Raw genomic sequence first — 22402 nt, forward strand, 5'->3', positions numbered from 1 at the left:
AAACATCCTTGTCCAAGGGGTTGGTCACCAAAGTCAACGTGCACGGGAGTCAATACCAGTGAAGGTTGGATCGCGAAAGGAAGGCTTCGCAATGATTGCCGAGTTTCTTATTCTACAGAAAATTACGCCTGAACTGCCGTTGCACAACAGGTCGATCAGTGGAAAATTCCTTCAAATCTGTTCTTAACAGTTTCACGAACGGGCCCCCATCGATATGATTCTTGGAATCGAGCATTTCTTTTAATTTTTTAAAACGGCAAACCGAATTCAGCTACCGAAACCTCTTCCCATGTTGATTGACAGCGTGTTTGGTTGGATTGTGACTGACTCAATTAACAAAATTAATTTTTCAGAGCAGAATTCGCCGTGCAGCATTGTGGCAGTATTTTTATTCACCCTAGGAGATAGTATTGAACGATTCTGGAAGATTGAGGAATTGCAAATGCGGTCTGATTATACATTAGAAGAAAAGCACTATTTTCATCTACTACAGAAAGAACACCCAACGGAATTGGGTCTAAATTCGATGAATTGGTCGGAGACTCAAAATCCATGGCACGTCAACAATTCAAAATATTCGATGCAGTAGAGCGCGAGGACGGTATGGCAACTGATCTTGGTGCACGAGCAGAAGACATCAGAATTCCAGCCCCCGATCTTCTGGAGGTGGAGGAGGAGATTGGTCGGCTGAATAACAACAAAGCTGCTGAAGTGGACCAACTTCCCAGCGAGCTATTGAAATACGGTGGAGAAACACTGGCTAGAGCCGTGCACTGGGTCATTGTCAAGGTTTGGGAGGAAGAACGAGTACCGGAGGAGTGGATGGAGGGTATTGTGTGTCCCACCTACAAAAAGGGCGACAATCTGGAGTGCTACAATTATAAATTATCACTCTGTTGAACGCCGCCTACAAGGTACTCTCCCAAATACTTTGCCGTCGACTATCGCCATTTGCGAAGCAGTTCGTTGGGCATTACCAGGCGGGATTTATGGTTGCCCGCGCCACCACGGATCAGATATTCGCGGTTCGGCAGGTTATGCAGAAATGCCGCGAATATAACGTGCCCACCCATCATTTTTTCATCGATTTCAAATCGGCGTACGACACAATCGATCGGGACAAGCTATGGCAAATTATGCACGACTACGGTTTTCCGGACAAACTGACGCGGTTGGTCAAACCGACGATGGATCGAGTGATGTGTGTAGTTCGTGTTTCGGGGGCACTCTCGAGCCCCTCGAAACCCGAAGAGGGCTGAGGCAACGTGATGGTCTCTCGTGCCTACTGTTCAACATTGCCCTGGAAGGTGTCATTAGAAGAGCGGGGATTAACACGAGTGGCACGATTTTCCAAAAGTCGGTTCAACTGTTCGGTTTCGCCGACGACATCGACATTGTGGCTGGGACCTTTGTGAAGATGGCGGATACGTACATCGGATTAAAGGCTGAAGCCAAAAAGATTGGACTGGTCATCAATGCATCGAAGACGAAGTACATGAAAGGAAGGGGTTCACGTGAAGACAGTAACAGTATCAGTAACCTCCCACCTCGAGTTCAAATTGGTGGTGATGAAATCGAGGTGGTCGATGAGTTCATGTACCTGGGCTCACTGGTAACTGCCGACAACGATACCAGCAGAGAAATTCAACGGCGCATTATGGTAGGAAATCGTGCATACTTTGGTCTCCGGAGGACGCTTCGATCGAGTAGAATTCGCCGCCGCACCAAGTTAACCATCTACAAGACGCTGATCAGACCGGTAGTCCTCTACGGGCATGAGACATGGACTATGCTTGTGGAGGACCAACGCGCCCTTGCGGTCTTCGAGCGGAAGGTGCTGCGTACCATTTTCGGTGGACTGCAGATGGAAAACGGAGTCTGGAGAAGGCAAATGAACCACGAACTGCAGGAGCTGCTTGGGGAGCCATCTATCATCCACACCGCTAAGATAGGCAGGCTGCGGTGGGCTGGGCATGTTGTAAGGATGTCAGACGACAGCCCGGTAAAGATGGTTCTTGAAACCAATTCGTCAGGGACGAGACGGAGAGGTGCACAGCGGGCAAGGTGGATCGATCAGGTGGAAGACGACCTGCGGACCCTACGCAGACTGCAGAGCTGGCGAACTGCAGCCATGGACCGAGTGGAATGGAGACGACTCTTACGTACAGCAAAGGCCACACCACGGCTTGGGACTGTTTGATCGCGATCGATCGTCAACAATTCAATCTATTGGAAAGGAGATTAGAACGTAACCCCGAGCTAAAGGAAGAGTACCATAAGTTTATGGCAGAATACCTGTCCCTCGAACACATGCGGCTTGTTCGAGAGGACGACGGGCAACCGTCTAAAACATGTTACCTCCCACATCATCCGGTCTTTAAAGAAACCAGCACAACGACCTAAGTACGCGTGGTTTTCGACGCGTCGGCCAAGACCTCCACAGGCTCGTCTCTAAATGAAGCACTGTTAGTAGGTCCTGTGGTGCAGGATGACCTCCTTTCAATTATCCTTCGGTTTCGAACATTTCCAGTGGCATTGGTGGGCGATATCGCCAATATATAGTTATGTCCGGGCCTGCCAGCTTACCCTTATCATATCGTGGTTATCACCCAGCATCAGACGAGCCAACTTCCCAGCCATTCCTTTATCATATCGTGGTTATCACCCAGCATCAGATGAGTCAACATGCCAGCCATTCCACATTGCAGTTCTCACGCAGCGTCAAACATTCAACCAGCCAGCTCATCAATTTTGAATCTTCGGCATCATCGTTCCCATGCAGCACCAAGCTACAAAGCAACGACGATTGGAATATGAATCCTGGAACGTGACAATTGAACGAGGGACATCGCGCCGCCACCGATGATGGTTCCCAGCTGACCTCAGCAAGCTAGCTTAGTAGTTAGGTTGTTAGACGGTTAGGAGAAGAAGTCACAGTCAGTTCTAGTTTAGATTTGGTAGTGAATAGATCGTTTAGTGAATACTAATGTTTTTTAAAAAGTTCTTAATGGAAAGTAATCCATAAGTGGCGCAGTCGACGGCCCTTTCTACGTAAAGAAAAGTGAAGCTTGAACAAACGCTAGTGCATTAATAACAGTTGACCAATAAGGGCAAGTGTAATTTGGAACTCAACCCGTAGCGCCAAGTGCAAGTGCTTTTTGTTGAACAATCTCTGTGTTAAAGTGCGAGTGCGATTGTGCTCGACCCTGTAGCTTAGGGCGCCCGGCGAAAAATTCAACGAGAATTTGGATCCATCCCTCGACACTTCTTCTGAGCGGTTGGCTTCAGCCATTTGAGATTGGGAGAACAACACAAATCGGTCTGGATACGATGCGGTGGATCCTGTTTGTATTCTCCATTTTCCCAATCCTATCAACCCACCTTTACTTTCAAGCATACGGTGCACACCTAGAAATCACGGACTTGAATGACAACCCAGGTATTGTAGCTCTTAAAGTAGGTAACACTTTCATTAGAGAAGGATATGATTGGTTAGTTCATACTTTCAAATTAGATACTTTTCAAGAAATTTTAAATCAGTATGATATAATGATAAGTCAAATAAATTCAAATGTAAACATGAAAGATTTTAAAGATATTCTAAAAATGAAATTTATACAAACAAGCTTGACATTACAAAAACTTAGTCCTAGAAGAAAAACAAAGAGAGCTATTAATATTCTGGGTACGTTAATTAAAACCATTACAGGAAATTTAGATAATGATGATCTAGTTACCTTAAATCAAAAGATTAGTTACCTACATTATTCAAATAAGGATCTTATTATGAATAACAAAGAACAAACTAAAATAAATAATCAGTTTCAAGACAGAATTAAAAATTTAACACAAGTAATTTACAATGAAAAAGAAGAAATAGGTAAACTTACACATCAGTTTAGGACAAATAAAAACATGAAGGTCTCCTGGGAACAGCTACAACATTTCCAGAGGTTAATCTTCAACTTAGACGTAATTAAACGGCAGTTGGACGACATCTCGGATTCGATCGTCATGGCTGAAGTAGGGGTTTTATCCAAGAGCATCCTTCAAGCAACGGAAATCAACTATATTATTGACAAATTGGAAAATTCAGGAATTTCCGTAAACAGTGACGAACAGGTTAACGAATTTTTAGAACCAGCAGCTTTCTACAACGGTTCATGTATTGTGTTTCTCATAAAAATTCAAAAATTCTTACAAGGAATCTACCAGCAAATTATTGTGGAGAATATTCCCATCAATGAAGAAATAATAACGATCGATTTCACGCACGCAGTTTTAGGGACGAACGTAACATTTGTCATGAACGATACTTGCGTAAACATCGAACAAAATATCATTTGCAAGTTACAGACAATGAGGAATGTCTCTAATGATATGTGCATACATCGATTATTAAGAGGGAATCCCAGTAGCTGTCCATTTAAAAAATACAATGGAATTCATGAAGTTAAGTCCATGGGGAACGGAAAAATTCTGATTCGAAATGCACTTAAAGCTGTGCAATTAAAAACAGTTGTGGTTATGGTCCTAAAAATCTTACAGGATCATTTCTTATCACTTTCAGAAACTGTTCTGTCGAAATAGAGAATCAATCGTTTGAAAACACCCAATTGGACTAGAGCAACATTTTGGAAATGCTACCATTGCAATCAACATTAATCAACAAATCGAAGACTATAGTAACAGACACACAAATCTTACAACAATTACATACCAACAATAGAAAGCGTATTGAAGTTTTGGAAACAAATAATCATCATGTTTCATACGGAGGAACTCTCACGGTAATCATCCTTCTAATAATAACTGGTTACCTGTTCAAAGAAATAAGGACAATTTGGACGAAAATTGTAATCAAACCAAGTAAACCCACGGACACCAACATCGAGTTGAACCGGGACGGTTCAAGCTAAGAAGGGGGGAGTTATGTCCGAGCCTGCCAGCTTACCCTTATCATATCGTGGTTATCACCCAGCATCAGACGAGCCAACTTCCCAGCCATTCCTTTATCATATCGTGGTTATCACCCAGCATCAGATGAGCCAACTTGCCAGCCATTCCACATTGCAGTTCTCACGCAGCGTCAAATATTCCACCAGCCAGCTCATCAATTTTGAATCTTCGGCATCATCGTTCCCATGCAGCACCAAGCTACAAAGCAACGACGATTGGAATATGAATCCTGGAACGTGACAATTGAACGAGGGACATCGCGCCGCCACCGATGATGGTTCCCAGCTGACCTCAGCAAGCTAGCTTAGTAGTTAGGTTGTTAGACGGTTAGGAGAAGAAGTCACAGTCAGTTCTAGTTTAGATTTGGTAGTGAATAGATCGTTTAGTGAATACTAATGTTTTTTTTTAAAGTTCTTAATGGAAAGAAATCCATAAGTATGTATCGACAAATACTACTTTATCCGGATGGCACACCATACCAGAGAATTTTATGGCGATTTAATTCTATGGAACCTGTCGAAACGTACGAGTTGATGACGGTCACGTATGGCTTAGCTCCATCCTCGTTTCTTACTACGCGCACCCTCAAGCAATTGGCTGCCGATGAAGGCAACGCATACCCGCTTGGAAAGGCAGCTCTTCAAAAGAGCTTCTACGCGGACGATTTCATTGACGGTGCCGAATCAGTCGCTGAAGCTATCCAATTAAGGACGGAATTGAGTAAGCTGTTAGCCAAGGGTGGCTTTCCGCTACGGAAGTGGACCTGCAGTCAATTGTCGGTTCCCAAAGGTTTTTTTTTTGTTCACACAACATTTATTTGACAACTTCTCAAAGGTTTGTCATCAGAAGAAATAGGCACCTAGTCATCGATAAAATTTGATACCAACGAAACGGTCAAGGCACTTGGTATCTCGTGGGGACCCGAATCCAATCAGTTTCGCTTTGATTCTGAGATTCGAGGACGAAATGGTCCAGCTACGAAGCGTTCTATACTCTCAGAGATCTCTCAGTTATTTGCTCCTTTGGGGTTGATTTCACCAATAACCATCAAAGGAAAAATGTTAATGCAACGATTATGGCTTCTTCCGTGTGCATGGGATGACGAAGTTCCAGCAGACATAGCTGCTAATTGGAATGATTTCACTGCTCAACTGCCAAAGATTGCGAATTTCCGTGTCGGTCGTTACGATCTCATACCAAATGCTTCTATCCAGCTACACACATACTCAGACGCGTCTGAATCCGCATATGGAGCATGCATGTATGTTTGGTGCATTAATGCTGTGGGTCAAATAAGTGTTCAACTCCTAGCATCTAAAACCCGCGTTGCACCGCTCGAAAGAGTTACTCTACCCCGAGCGCTGTGCGGCTCAAGCTCTGTGCGGCTCAAGTGGCGGCAAGACTTTACGCCAGAGTTGTTGGGGCGCTCCAGGTAACTACTACAAAATCATATTTTTGGTCTGATTCCACCGTCACATTACAATGGCTACGTTCACCGCCCAATACTTGGAAGAATTACGTGGCCAATCGAGTATCCAGACCAAAAATATGAGATCCAAGATTTGACCCATCGAGCCTTTTGGAATCATGTCGCTGGTACTGAGAATCCCGCAGACCTTTTGTCCCGTGGCATGCATGTTGACGATTACTTAAAGAGTAATTCCTGGAAGCACGGTCCCAAATGGCTATCATGCCCTGAAATTGAATGGCCTAATCGAAATGGTCACGGTCGAACCACTTTTTACTGCGATAATCGTCTTCTTCTTCCTCTGACGCTAATACAGTCTTGAACGAACATGTCAAACGAGCACCGCCACCACGACGTTTTTTTCCTCAAACGTATTTTGACATTTTTTCTAGAAATGAGAATTACGCACGTTGGGTGCGGATATTTCAGAAATTATTTATATCATTGTGCTTGTAATAAAATTTATCAACATAAATAGAACGAAGTAGACAGAAATAGGTCGAAATAACATCGCCAAACGAATGGCAGTGTGAATCTTTTTGATGCGCGAGTGTCAAATGACCATCCTTTTCTTTGTTTGAGAGGCGACGGTTGTTTTACAATTACGAGCCAAAGCCGACTGTGATGCACGATGAGGAAGTGAGATCTAATGAAAATGCTGACCGTTTCGAAGCCTGGGCCTAACACAAGGCTTTGTGACTATCCCGTAGAAGGGAAGGAGAGGCGCAAAACGTTCGTTGCCGTTGTCAGAACTAAACCATCGCAAATTAATCCAATTTTCACTCGATTTTCATCGTTCAACCGCCTGCTTCGCACTTCCGCTTGCGTTCTACGGTTTATAGCTAACATTCGGTGCAAGACGCGGACGCAGCCATCGATGGTTCATTGTACTCCCCAAAGCGCTGTGCTAAGAGTTGAGCACATATTATCTGCCGAACGAAAGCTAATTCAACTAGCACAGGCGAACGCATTCCAGCCAGAGTTAAAAGATCTACGAACTAATAAAATAGTGTCAAAACAGTCGCCAATTCGACTGCTTACTCCATTTTTGGACCCTGAGGAAATCATTAGAGTAGGGGGGAGACATAGACTCTCAGACCAGCCATTTTTATCTAAGCATCCTGCGCTCCTGCCTAGTAATCATCCTCTTTCACACCTCGTTGCCAAGTCCTATCATCTTTCGCTTATTCGCGGTGGCGGCCGCCTTACCCTCGCTGCTATGCGTGAAAAATATTGGCCTTTGCACAGCAGCTGCTATCGATGCGCTCGAGCCGAACCACAATCCACAACCCAACAGATAGGACAACTTCCATTGCATAGAATTACGCCCAGTCACCCGTTTTCGGTATCTGGAATCGACTACGCCAGACCATTATATTTAAAACCAGTGCACAAGAGAGCTGCGGCTACAAAGGCGTACATTTTTATCTTTGTGTGCTTTTGCACCAAGGCGTATCTAGTTGGCGAGCGATTTGTCAACGAATGCGTTCTTGTCTGCGTTGCGCCGCTTTATTGCCCGTCGCGGACTGCCAACTGATCTGTACACGGAAAATGGCAAAAATTTTGAAGGAGCCGCCAACGAATTGGAGGAAGTTAACAGGATGCTTCAGAACGAATCACAGCGACAGCAAATTATGACAGATCGAGACTGTGAACGCATCTCATGACACTTTAGTCCGCCGAAGGCCCCACACTTCGGCAGTTTGTGGGAGGCGGCGGTGAAGGTGGCTAAACGACAGCTCTACCGACAACTTGGGAATTCTGAATTGTCATTTGAGGACCTGGCTACTATACTGGCGCAAATAGAGGCGAGTATGAACTCGCGACCCATCGTTCCGCTTAGTGAAGATCCGAACGACATTTCTGCGCTTACCCCGGCATACTTCCTCATCGGAAGTACCATGTATTCACTCCCTGAAGAAGATTTGCACCTTACATCAACAAGCCGTCTCGATCATTATCAGCGTATGCAAAAGGTTTACCAACAGCTTTGGCACCATTGGCGGGCCGAATATCTGCAGGAGTTGCAGCGTGATAACAAAACCTGTCAACCCAACAGATGCGTTCAACCAGGCAGGTTGGTACTGCTAACTGATGAGCTCCAGATTCCAGTGAAGTGGCCGCTTGCACGTATAGTCGCCATCATTCCGGTAAGGACGATTTAGTACGTGTAGTCACACAGCGTACCAACCGGGGTACCATAACTCGACCGGTGACGAGAATATGTTTGCTGCCAATGGAGGGCGAAGATATTTTGTGTAAGGAAAGTTTTGAACAGTAAAATTAGTTTAATGTATTTGAAGAATTGTTAAAAGATAAGTTTTGAAAATTACATTTCTCAAAGGTGGCGGCGATGTTGTAGCTCAATATTATGTAACACTGCGGTGTAAAAGTAATCGATCAAAACGGCTGATGCCGATCAACGAGAGCGATCGTTCGATCGTCTCTGTAAAGAGCACTTGCCTATTTTATTGCTTAGTTGAAATTGTACCACCAATAAGACTAGACGTGAAATAAACTTGTGATGAAACTAGAATTTTGCCGGCTCAGCCCGTTTTGGAATTTATCCCCCAATTTTTGCATCCGTTCGCAACTGGTCCCAAAAAAAAAAAAATTATATATATATATATATATATATATATATATATATATATATATATATATATATATATATATATATATATATATATATATATATATATATATATATATATATATATATATATATATATATATATATATATATATATTATTTCAGGTGAAGGGGAAGTTTGCATCCAAACCCCTGGGAGTGTGGGGTTGGTTTGAATCACTGACCGGACCCACTAAAACCCCTCCAGTCTCCAGCCCATAATACTCTCCGGAACCACCGCTAGGTATTGCTTCAGGAAGCGGTGTCGGTGGTCAACCTGTCGCCTGTTTTGCAATTCTATAACTATTTGAGAGGCGGCTGCACAAACCGCCCTCCAAATGTTTGGGTCTTTTCACATCCTCCGAACTAGGTTGTTCGGAGTGGTGTCTGCCCCGCTCACTACCATCATGTCGCTCTGCGCATTCATAAAACGAGGGCACACGAAGAAGACATGCTCAGCAGTCTCTTTCGCATCCGCGCACTTGGGACACATGGGGGACCCCGCATGCCCGAATCTGTGTAGATACTGCCTGAAGCAACCATGACCTGACAGAATCTGTGTCAAGTGGAAGTTAACTTCTCAATGGCGCCTCCCGACCCATCCGGATACGTCCGGAATAAGTCGATGCGTCCACCTACCCTTCACGGAATTGGACCATTCCTGCTGCCATCTGATCACCGAGAATGACCTTCTGGTGCCTCGTATGTCCTTTGTGTCACGTTGATCGAAGCATTCTATGTCCTCCTTAATGGCTATGCTGATAGGCATCATGCCGGATAGAACGCAGATTGCGTCGTATGACACCGTACGGTACGCAATCACAACCCTCAGGCACATGAGCCTGTAGGTACTTTCCAGTTTTCGACGACGACTGTTGGTACCTAACGCTTTGGACCACGCTGGCCCACCATACCTAAGTATGGACGAAACCACGCTGGCAAGAAGTTTTAGCTTGCTGCCATATACCGCTGAGCTATTCGACATCATTCGAGATAGTCCTGCAACGGCCGTTGAAGCCCTCTTACCGGCATAGTCGACGTGACTCTTAAATGTGAGCTTATCGTCAACCATAACCCCTAAGAGCTTCAAGGATCGCCTTGAGGTATTGGTGCAGTAACCGACTCTGACCACCGCCTGTTGCTTTAATTTGCGGTTGTTCACAACCGTAACCTCCGTTTTATGGTGCGCTAACTCCAGTTTCCTAGAGTGCATCCAGTCTTCGACCTTGCGTATGCAGTGCGCGGCCGTCAACTCGACCTCTTCGATCGACTCGCCGTAGACCTCTAGCGTGATGTCGTCTGCGAAACCGACGATCACAACCCCTACAGGGAACTTGAGTTTCAACACCCCGTCATACATGACATTCCACAACACCGGGCCCAGGATGGAACCTTGCGGTACCCCTGCGGTGATTGGGACGCACTTCTGACCCTCCTCCTTGTTGTAAACTAGTATCCGATTCTGGAAATAATTTTCCAAAATCTTGTACAACGACACCGGTACGTGGATGCTCCTGAACGCGAGCGCTATGGAATCCCAACTGGCGCTATTGAATGCATTCTTCACGTCAAGCGTAACGATTGCGCAATAGCGAATGCCCCAACTCTTACGCTGAAGTGCTACCTCTGCCGTCTTGGTGACAGAGAGAATAGCATCCAGCGTGGAACTACCTTTCCGGAAGCCGAACTGGTTACTTGCCAGACCATTTACACCCTCTGTGTACTTCACCAGTCTTTTGAGGATAATCCTCTCAAGCACCTGACCAGTAGTGTCCAGCAGACAGATAGGTCTGTATGCCGATGGGTCGCCTGGCGGTTTCCCAGCCTTCGGCAATAGCACTTATCTCTGTCGCTTCCACCTGTCCGGAAAGAGGCAGTCACTCAGGCACTTCTGCATGACTGCTCGAAATAGATCGGGGCCACTTTCATGGCCGTCCTGATGGCCAAGTTCGGGATTTCATCCGGTCCCGGTGCTTTGCTCACCTGTAGGGAGTTGGCGATCACGATGAGTTCCTCATTCGTCCGGCCGGTTTGCCGACCATTTTTGGTCTGTGTCTGAGATACTGGAACGTCGCACGTGAGACTCAGCAACAGGAGGCCAAGCATTTGCTCGTGGCGTGGAAAGAGTCCCTAGATGATACGCTCCAGCATCGCTGGTGATCGCCCTGCAGGCGCCAACACGCCTTTGGTCTTCGCCATTACAACCCTGTAGGTGTTACCCCACGGATTCGTATTGGCACTCGCGCATAGCCAATCGAAGCAGGCCCTCTTGCTCACCTTTATCGCACTCTTAAGCGCCGATCTTGCAGATACGAATGCTACACGGCGCTCTACTCTCTGTGCATCGATACGTGCACGTTGCAACATCCGTCTTGCACGGAGGCACGCGCTATGGAGGTCCGCTATCGCGTCGGTCCACCAGTATACCGGTGACTTATCATTCTTAGGTTGGCGAGTCCTAGGCATGGTGGCGTCGCACGCCTGCGATAATGTGGCAACTAATTGATCAGCACTCGGACGGAGCCAGCTGGCAACTGCCCCCCTCGCGCTCCCTTTTCATTGCCTCTTCAAATATCTTGGCATCGAAATGCGATGTCTTCCACCCGCGAACGGTCGGAGTGTTGACTCTACCCGTCGCTTACCGTCCCGCGTTATGGATTACACTATAGCAGACCGAATAGTGGTCACTATGTGTGTAGCCATCGTCTACCCTCCAGTTCACGACCTGTTCTGGGCTGGAGAACGTCACGTCAATGGTCGTCTCCGCACCATTTCTGCTGAATGTGCACTTGGTCCCAACGTTGGCCACGACCTAGGTTAAGCTTTGCCAGAGCTTCCAACAAGATCTGTCCCCTCCGATTCATGCGCCGGCTTCCCCACTCAACAGCCCAAGTTGAAGTCGCCGGCCACTACCAACGGCGTTAGTCCCGTCAGCCCCATAGATCAAAGGTCGACCATCTGGGTGAACCTTTGGATAGACCAACGTGGCGGAGCATAACAACTGCAGTAGAACACTCCGTCCACCTTGGCAACTGCGTATCCTTCGTTTGAGGTTGACACAACCTTCTGATCCGGGAACCTGCTCGTCGTACATATGGCTGCCGTACTGGACCCATCCGTAACCCAGTTACCGTTTCCGGGGGGAATGCGAATGGGGTCCGATACGATTGCGATGTCCGACAGTGACTCAGACGCTGCTTGGTATAGCAGCTGCTGTGCCGCATAGCTGTGGTTCAAGTTCAATTGTGTCACCCTTACGTCCGTGGTTTAGTAGTCGGCTTACCGGCTGGGCACTTTGGGCCTCCCATAAAGTGTTTGGCGTCTCGTTTCCCAGTACATACCAAGCACTTGGGAGGCTCCCCGCAGTCTTTAGCTTTATGGCCAGCACCACCACAACGCCTACATAACTGGCTCCTATCGGGCCTCTTGCAGGTCCAGGACATATGGCCTGCCTCGAAACACCTGAAGCAAACATCCGGCTGCTGGAGTATGCTCAGGGGACATACTGACCAGCCAACCTTAAGTTTGGCTGTCTTCAGGGCCAGAGTTGCATCGGCCGGTGCAAGCCGGAAAGTGGCCACCTGGGTTCCCGCTGGACCCTTACGGAGGCGAATTACCTCAGTGGCCACTTCCACTCCGCACTTCTCTTAGAGGGCCTGTGCAGCATATATATAAATATATATATATTATATATATATATATATATATATATATATATATATATATATATATATATATATATATATATATATATATATATATATATATATATATATATATATATATATATATATATATATATATATATATATATATATATATATATATATAAATAAATATATATATATATATATATATTTATATATATATATATATATATATATATATATATATATATATATATATATATATATATATATATATATATATATATATATATATATATATATATATATATATATATATATATATAATATATATATATATATATATATATATATATATATATATATATATATATATATATATATATATATATATATATATAGTTAAACGTTATATATAGTAACGTTATATATAGTTATATATAGTAAATATAGTTAAACGTTTCCGGCGATGCTCGGGATCAAAAGTTTGAAAATTAGGAATCATGTTTTATAATTCATTGCATTATTAGCACAACTCACTTCAAAAATATTTTACATCTTACACGTCCATCATCACTTTAAGTACTTTAACATTCTGAGAATGCACAGAACGGAAATGCCCATATTGGATTGCATTTTGTGATTTGGGGATGATTTACAGAAACTGGAAGTCGCCATTTCGAATTTCAAAATGACGTATGGAGTTTGGAAGTTTCGGAAGTATTGAAATGGTTGACCAAATACCACCTTAGGTTATTTTACTGAAAGCAGAAGTCGTTATTTTGGAAAATGTTATGTGGGGTCATCCCAGTTCCGAATATACCACACTCGGGTGATAACCGGATATCCGTCAATCGTTCACAGTAAAATCTTTTTTTTATGTAACTTTTAGAAGAAAGAAATCAAAGCAAGAAGAATTTAGCGTGACCATTCATGCTTAGTTCTCCTCTATAATCATATCTAAAGAGATAACATGTGAATTTTTGTAACGAAAATGTTCGTTGGTGTCCAAGGAATACGTCTGAGAAGAAGTTAACGTTTTAATTAACATAACTACGTAGAAATTAAAAAAAAATTAAACCAATGAAATGCGACCTTTCCTCCAGCCAAATGTCCCAAGATCTAATTTTGGTAAAAATGTAAAAGTATTTCGAATCCTGTAATGTGTTACTATTCACAAAACTACGAAAATATCAGAAATGTAATATTTTTCTGCTCGACTCACACCAAATTAAAACTAAAATTCTTCTGCAAGAAAATATTTGCAGATGTTGAATGAACAACGAACATTTCATTGAAAAAAAAAAATCACAGGCGAATTGAGCTCATGCTCAAAAAGTCAAAATTTCGCATGTATTATATGTATCTTCTTCTTCTACTATATAAAAATGGAATTCCGTAACGCTTGATCTTATTAATATTATTCCCTCAGTCTCTGAGGTGTACAGTAATCATCATCATTTTGAATCGTTCTTAATTAAAAATAATAAGCGGTGACATGCAGGTTTTTTAACATGAAATGTTCAGGAAAGACATTTGAGAAAAAATAATAGGTATCTAATTACTAAAACTTGAGATATTATTCACAAAACTACGTAAAACATGCAAAATTATGACTTTCTGTGCTAAATTTGCCTCTAAATCAAAATTCAAAGCGATGACATATGATTCTTTTTTCACTAATATGTTTGTTAATGTTCAGGAAAGACATTTGAGGAAAAATAATCAGTATCTGATCACTAAAACTTGAGATATTATTCACAAAACTACGTGAAACATGCAAAATCGTGACTTTTATGCTGAATTTGCCTCTAAATCAAAACTCGAAGCTGTGATCTGTGATTTTTACTATAATAAAATGTTCGTTGTGTTTGGGAAAGATATTTGAGGGAAAAATAATAGGTGTCTTTTTATTGTCATCACTTTGAATTTTGTATTGGAGACGAAATAAATATAAAAAGTCATAATTTTGCATGTTTTACGTAGTTTTGTGAATAATATCTCAAGTTTTAGTGATCAGATACTAACTATTTTTCCTCAAATGTCTTTCCTGAACATTAACAAACATTTAAGTTAAAAAAGAATCATATATCATCGCTTTGAATTTTGATTTAGAGGCAAATTCAGCACAAAAAGTTATAATTTCGCATGTTTTACGTAGTTTTGTGTATAATATCTCAAGTTTTAGTGATTAGATACTAATTATTTTTCCTCAAATGTCTTTCCTGAACATTAACAAACATTTTAGTTCAAAAAGAATCATGTGTCATCGCTTTGAATTTTGACTTAGAGACAAATTTAGCACAAAAAGTCATAATTTTACATGTTTTACGTAGTTTTGTGAATAATATCTCAAGTTTTAGTAATTAGATACCTACCAATTATTTTTTCTCAAATTTTCATGTTAAAAAACCTTCATGTCACCGCTTATTATTTTTGATTTAGAACGATTCAAAATGATGATGATTACTGTACACCTCAGAGACTGAGGGAATAATACCAATAAGATCAAGCGTTACGGAATTTCATTTTTATATAGTGGATATAAATACATATATATATATATATATATATATATATATATATATATATATATATATATATATATATATATATATATATATATATATATATATATATATATATATATATATATATATATATATATATATATATATATATATATATATATATATATATATATATATATATATATATATATATATATATATATATATATATATATATATATATATATATATATACCCCCCTAGGGGGTCTCCCATACAAAAATATAAAAAAATACCAAAAAATCACCATTTTTGGCACTTTTTATGACAAAAATCAGTGAAATGGCTATTATTTTTCCGCACAAATGAAGTTTCTAGGAAAAAAATGTTTGTTTTTGTTTTTGGATTTTTGTTTTCTCTTTAAAAATTTATTCGATCAGAACATAGGAAAGAAACTAAAAAATTATTGTTTGAAGTCTTTTTTGGTTTCAACACTGGGCAATTTCGCACGGCTCTCTAATGTCGCCTCCATAACAGCCTCTACATTTTCCGATATTACTCGTTTGGAACGTTAGCTAGCAGTTGAACGTGTTGTTCCGTTCCTTGTATATGTAATGGAATATGCGGATCAGTAAATGGTGAATCATCTTCATTTAAATATGCTATCAATGTTTCATACGGAATGATTCGCGTGAATGGTGGTTCAAATACGTTATTTTTATCAGTCAAATCGATCATTTTCGTGTAATCGAAGCAATGGAAGTTTATATCTGGTTTTTATATTCTCTAAGTTCCGATGGGTCTTCAACATTGTCTCGATATCGTAAAATTTTCTTGATAGCAGAGTCGCGCACCTCTTTCCTATCATCAAACAACATTGATAGCAAGATATTTTCCGAATGTGCAAAATATGGATTATTTTTAATTACATGATTGACAACAGTGCGTAAATTTGGCTCCAGAAATTGTGCCCAAGTAATGTACTTGAAAAATAATACACTACCGTACACGACAGAGCTGTAATACTTGATATTAAAATACATTGGCACATAAACCTTAATTATAAATTCAACCAGAATTCTTAAATTTTTAGGTGGTTTTTTCATTGTCACATATAATCGTAATAATCTAGCGGCCTTGGTGAGCCAGCGAGAATGTACAATTTTCCCTGGGTTTATGTGAGCCAGATCCACAGAAACCACGCCATTAGAAATTGCATGTGCCATGTCGTATAAGTACTGCGAATCGGTGGAATATTCGTGCTGTTCTGCAACAGGAGGCATATTTTCCAACGCAATTCTCTGAAAGTCGCTCACCACCTAAAAATATATAATAATTAAATAAATTTATTATGATTTCACCATTCAAAATGTTAGAAAATTATAATAAATGAGTGATAGCAATGACTTACCGGAAGAGCTTCAGAATTTTCAATTTGCTTGCTTAGTTTCCCGGTTGTTGATGTTGGTCCAGTGGTGGATGATTTATCCAAAACCCCAAACAAATGTCGAAACGGAAGTTCGTTGATGTGTAGAAGGCAAACAAACCAATGCAATGGTCTTTTTAGCAGCAATTCGAATCTTCGTATAATTCCACCGTGTGTGCCAGTGTTTGTTGGCTCACCGTCAGTGCATATGCCAATCAATGCATCCAGAGATATGTTTTTATCGTTGAAAAATTCATTCAATTTTGTTGTTTTGTATTCAGCACTTTCTTCTACCAGTCTTGCGTAACCAATCAATCGAGAATTCGGTTCTCTCAAAATAACAAGGTGAGGTTCTTTTACCATCCTACTATGATACTTACCATCAATTTTTTCTCTCGTATAAGTATCATCTTTTCTGCCGTCGAATGAAAACGCTATTAAACTAGAATCATCAAACCTTTTGCGGAGCACTATTCGTCTGCATTTCTCTCTTTCTCTACGAACTTTCGATTTATCCATGATGAGAGGTTCGCCATGCTGATCTTTCATTTCAAAATCTTTGAAAAGACTGGTTGCCAATGCTGACGCTACTCTATCAGACATACCAAATCTGTCACACATCAAGGCAAAGTTAAAACAATCGTATCTTTCTGTGTATTGTGAACTTGTGCTTCTATTCATAACATCTTCATCAACCGTCATCGGTACGTCTACGTATTTTGTATCATCGGGATCTTCGTATGTTGGCATTGTTGGCATTGATGACGATGTCCCTTGCTCTTCAATTTCCATCAGAAATGCATCAATTGTTAGTCTTCTCTGTTTATGTTGATCGTGCATAAACTCTTTGAGGCGTTCTGGAACCAAACCGCAGTTACATTGAGCTGCCGTCAAATCGCATTTACATGCTCCAATATAAAAAATTTCGTTCAGAGTACCGGTAAACACTAAAAGGGCTCTATTCGTCTTCTTAATTTCGGCTTGGTATTTGTCAACCAATCTATTCAATTTAACAGCAACATATTTTTTTGAAATTATTTCCATACCAAGTTTTTCCCAAATTCCAACCAACCTATCTGTTACGTGATTAGAGAATTGTTTATAAGAAAACTTTTTTTGTTCTGTTTTTGCACGTTCGCTTAAGTAAAAATAATATCTCAAGATATCCAGATCGGTTGGTAAATTAATATCATTCAAATCAGAAGACACACCAAAAACAGCAACATAATGCTTGGGTATATGACTCATTGGGTTTTCGATAGCTGATGATGTTGTTGCTATTTCATCTTGCGGGTTCATTGTAAACTAAAAAAATTATATTTTGACTTTAACAATTTTCACTTTCACTTTCAGGTTTTTATTTTAGGTGTTGACTCTTTGGCGGACGATGTAGAATGATTTATGTTGACGTTTCTACTCTATACGAAACCTACACTAGTTCTACACAGAGTGAATAGATAGAGTGACGCAGAGAGAAATTCAGTCAAAACAGCAACACGGTTTTTTATGTATCCACCAAAATGTTTTTCTGGCAGCCCCTTTTTGCTCAAGTTCCAGTTGACTTCAACGGAGTGTTGTTATTGTCAGAGTGAAAAGATAGTTATTGTATTTAAATTTAAAACAAGTTCGTTTGATAAAGTTTGATAGAGATAGATAAAATGAAGTGCGTTTTGTGTAATAACAAAAAACAGTAAGGAATGTGAGTTTTTTTCGGTTCCCGAAGAATCCGATTGTGAGGAAACAGTGGATGGATTTTTGTTGCCTCCCAGCAGACTATTTCATTGACGAAAACACCCGACTTTGCAGTGTTCGTTTGGTTTTTCTGGTTTCAGACTCTGCGTCACTCTATTTATTCACTCTGGTTCTACAGTGTGCGTGGGAACAGTGAAAACGGAGCGTCCGTGCGTGGTAGCCGTTGTGGTAGCATTCCAGCGGTGCTCGCCTGACTGGTCGAAATAAAAATATTGATGTAACAGAGTGATATACGATTTTATGTTCAAAAGGACGCCAACTGCGCACGCCATCTGCAATGAGAATGGCTCAGAAATATGTGTAATTGTGTATGTATGCGCTGAAGACTCAGGACCGAATCCCATGCGAAGCAGGAGAAAACAAAAATCCAAAAACAAAAAAAAACATTTTTTTCCTAGAAACTTCATTTGTGCGGAAAAGTAATAGCCATTTCACTGATTTTTGTCATATAAAGTGCCAAAAATGGTGATTTTTTGATATTGTTGTATGGGAGACCCCCTAGGGGGGGTCCCAGGGGGGTAACACTAGCATGGGTGGGTCGGCCCTCCAAAGTTAGTGGGGGTCGGTCATACATTTGGACTCGATAGGGTGACTCTGAATGGGTCAAAACAGGATTTTTTGAAATTTGACCTTTTGGGTACCTACACGTTAGTACAAGGGACATCAGAATTCATTTTAGAGGTATGGTTTTAGAATCCGAAAATCATATGTGCCTAAGCGATTTTTTGATCCCCTACAAATCGAACCGCCCTAATATATATATATATATATATATATATATATATATATATATATATATATATATATATATATATATATATATATATATATATATATATATATATATATATATATATATATATATATATATATATATATATATATATATATATATATATATATATAAATATATATATATATATATATATATATATATATATATATATATATATATATATATATATATATATATATATATATATATATATATATAAATATATAAGGACGGCATTCCCGCCGAACTCTTCAAAGTCGGGAGCGAACTGCTGTATCGTGCTATCCATCGGATCATGCTGAGAGTGTGGTCTGATGAAGAATTGCCCTCGGACTGGTTGGAGGGTCTCATATGCCCGATCTACAAAAAAGGCCATCGCCTGGACTGTAGCAATTAACGGGGCATAACTCTTCTCAATACCGTGTACAAAATTCTCTCCCGCATCCTGTTCCACAGACTGAGGCCGTTGCAGGAGACCTTTGTTGGCGAGTACCAATGCGGTTTTCGAGGGGGACGCTCCACGACGGACCAAATGTTTACCTTGCGACAAATCCTCGATAAATTTCGAGAATACAACTTGCAGACGCACCATCTGTTCATAGACTTCAGGGCAGCGTACGATTCAGTCAAGAGAAATGAGTTATGGCAGATTATGATTGAACATGGCTTCCCAACAAAGCTGATTAGGCTGATACGTGCCACCCTTGAAGGTTCTACATCAAGCGTCAGGATAGCCGGTGAGATATCGGACTCATTCGTGGCGTTAGATGGTTTGAAGCAGGGTGATGGGCTGTCGAACTTATTGTTCAACATCGCATTGGAAGATGCTATACGGAGGGCTGGACTACGGCCATGAATCATGGACGCTGAAAGAGGCTGATCGGTGAGCTCTTGGTGTTTTTGAGCGTAGGATTTTGCGTTCAATCCTTGGCGGCAAACTAGAAAATGGTGTTTGGCGCAGTCGCATGAACCATGAAGTGTACCAGGTATACAAATCGGCGGATATAGTCAAGCGGATAGAACACGGCAGGCTTTAGTGGGCTGGGCATGTAGCGAGAATGCCGGATGAGCGTCAAGCGAAGGCTATATTTAGCAGGAATCCCGATAGAAGTCGTCGACTTCGAGGTAGACCCCGCTCTCGTTGGATGTGTGCTGTCGACGAGAATGCACGCGAAATAGGTGTTAGGAGCGATTGGAGGATAGCAGCCCAAGACCGAGGGACATGGCGACGTATTCTGGATTCGGCACTGGATCGATAATCGGTCTGTCGCCTTAAAAGTAAAAAGTAAAAGTAAGTAAGTAGCTCAATATTATGTAACACTGTTAATCCATTAATTGTATACCTGGTGTGTTAACTGTATACCTGGTGTGGGGTCACATATTTCCCGAATAAAAATATTCAAGGCATATTAAGCCTTGGAGAAGGTACGTACCTGTCCAAGTGCCCTGTACACATCCCCTAGTGCTACTGGTCCTAATTTTTCCCAGAAAATCAACCTACATCAACATGAAAAACGTGGCTGACACGCGTCATTTGGAGCTTCGACGAACGGCGTTACTGTCATCACTTAAGCGCGCTGGCCAATTCCTAACTACTTATCAAGATGGAAGGGATCAACTCGAGGTGCCACTACGATTGGAGAACTTGGACACAATTTGGCGTGAGCTGAACGAACTACAAGCAGCATTAGAGGCAAATGAAGAGAGCAGCGAGGGTATGTTACAAAATAATGAAATCCGTGCAAAATTTGAAGGGCAATACTTTAGAATAAAGGCTGGTCTGATTTCCAAACTGACATCAGATATTCCTGATACGTCCGCTACCAGCCTTCTCCCCCTTTGGTTTCGTCTAGTCTCAAGGGTCTCAAGCTTCCGACAATCACATTTCCGGAATTTGACGGTGATTACAAAGAGTGGATAGTTTTTCACGACACATTTTATGCGTTAATACATGCTAACCAAGACGTACCGGCAATCCAAAAGTTTCATTACCTTAAATCCGCAGTAACGGGAGAAGCAGCTCAGGTTGTTGAGTCGTTTGTTATTTGCGCCGCAAGTTATCCGCTGGCTTGGCCAGCTTTAGTTAGCAGGTATGCTAACGAGTATTTATTAAAGAAGCGTCATCTGCATGCTAGATGGAGATTCAACGAGTGCGAAAGGAAACCGCTTCAACGTTGCACGGGATTGTCGACGAATTCGAGCGCCACACTAAAATACTACGGCAACTTGAGGAGCCAGTGGATGCATGGAGTACTATTCTTGAACATCTGCTTTGTGTCCGCCTTCCAGATGAATCTCTCAAGGAATGGGAGGTTCATGCTTCAACGATTGAGAATCCATCATATTCAGCGCTCATTGATTTCCTACACCGTTGTATTCGTGTTCTCGAATCCATTTCTGTAAACCACGAACAAGCTGTACCGCACATTGCTACTTTTTCTCATGTTTCGACAAGTCGCAATATTTCCCAATCAAAACCGTGAACAAAACCACGATAGAAAATTCAAATAACAACTAAAACAAATGTTATGCTTGTGAGCAGCGCCATCTCTGATAAAGTGTGCCAAATTCGTGCGAATGAATGCAGCTGATCGCCTGAGTCTGGTCAATGCTATGCGATTATGCCTCTATTGTTTCCGAAGCGACCACTTCTCTAGATACTGTGCATCGAAATATACATGCAGGTTTTGTCGAAGACGTCACCATTCCCTACTCCATGCTGGTTTCGATAATAATGTTGATCATACCCGTCCAGAGCGGCTAGCAGAGTGCTCTAAAAACCTGATCGTGCGTCTGTTAATCTGAGTTTGGCTACATCGCAAGATCCTTCCACATCGGTTCTTTCTGCAGCATCGTGTTCCAAAACATCGGAGCCTGGTAGTACCCCACCACCAAATGAGACGGAAAAAAATGTGTTCATGTTAACGGCTGTCGTCGTAGTAGTTGATCGATATGGCAAAGAGCATTTGGCGCGGGCTTTACTTGACTGTGCTTCTCAACCGAACCTAATCACCGAACGGATGGCCCAACTTCTTCGGTTGAAGCGGAACAAAACAAACATCCTTGTCCAAGGGGTTGGTCACCAAAGTCAACGTGCACGGGAGTCAATACCAGTGAAGGTTGGATCGCGAAAGGAAGGCTTCGCAATGATTGCCGAGTTTCTTATTCTACAGAAAATTACGCCTGAACTGCCGTTGCACAACAGGTCGATCAGTGGAAAATTCCTTCAAATC

General features: G+C 41.6%; 3 protein-coding genes across 3 annotated transcripts in view; 1 reads left to right on the forward strand and 2 right to left on the reverse strand.

The window, feature by feature from the left end:
• The window catches only part of LOC129719886 (beta-alanine transporter), a 137964-nt gene extending 134055 nt beyond the window's left edge, over positions 1–3909 (reverse strand). Inside the window, exon 1 of the mRNA XM_055671301.1 lies at positions 3891–3909. Within this exon, the coding sequence (XP_055527276.1) occupies positions 3891–3894 (4 nt within the window). The 5' untranslated portion in view covers positions 3895–3909. The remainder of the gene's footprint in view (positions 1–3890) is intronic.
• Positions 3910–5465: 1556 nt separating this feature from the next.
• On the forward strand, positions 5466–8592 carry LOC129719887 (uncharacterized). Its single transcript, XM_055671302.1, has 2 exons — positions 5466–5734; positions 8103–8592. Exons 1-2 carry the CDS (start codon positions 5466–5468, stop codon positions 8590–8592), a joined length of 759 nt encoding a protein of 252 aa, XP_055527277.1.
• On the reverse strand, positions 8589–17233 carry LOC129719888 (uncharacterized). The gene is made up of 3 exons (XM_055671303.1): positions 16628–17233; positions 16377–16535; positions 8589–8657 (listed from the first exon to the last, which is right to left on the reverse strand). Exons 1-3 carry the CDS (start codon positions 17189–17191, stop codon positions 8589–8591), a joined length of 792 nt encoding a protein of 263 aa, XP_055527278.1. The 5' UTR covers positions 17192–17233.
• Between the last annotated feature and the right edge of the window lie 5169 nt (positions 17234–22402).

This window comes from Wyeomyia smithii, chromosome 2 (assembly GCF_029784165.1).
Source record: "Wyeomyia smithii strain HCP4-BCI-WySm-NY-G18 chromosome 2, ASM2978416v1, whole genome shotgun sequence".
Classification (NCBI taxonomy): domain Eukaryota; kingdom Metazoa; phylum Arthropoda; class Insecta; order Diptera; family Culicidae; genus Wyeomyia; species Wyeomyia smithii.

Bases quoted from the DNA above. Each gene is read 5' to 3' on its own strand.
- LOC129719887 (XM_055671302.1), top strand. From the start codon at position 5,466: ATGGAACCTGTCGAAACGTACGAGTTGATGACGGTCACGTATGGCTTA. The intron at 5,735-8,102 runs GTCGGTTCCCAA...ATGACACTTTAG, and splicing joins AAGTGGACCTGCAGTCAATT to TCCGCCGAAGGCCCCACACT.
- LOC129719888 (XM_055671303.1), bottom strand. From the start codon at position 17,191: ATGAAAGATCAGCATGGCGAACCTCTCATCATGGATAAATCGAAAGTT. The intron at 16,536-16,627 runs GTAAGTCATTGC...ATATATTTTTAG, and splicing joins AAAATTCTGAAGCTCTTCCG to GTGGTGAGCGACTTTCAGAG. The intron at 8,658-16,376 runs GTACATTCTCGC...CTCCATTGGCAG, and splicing joins ACATAAACCCAGGGAAAATT to CAAACATATTCTCGTCACCG.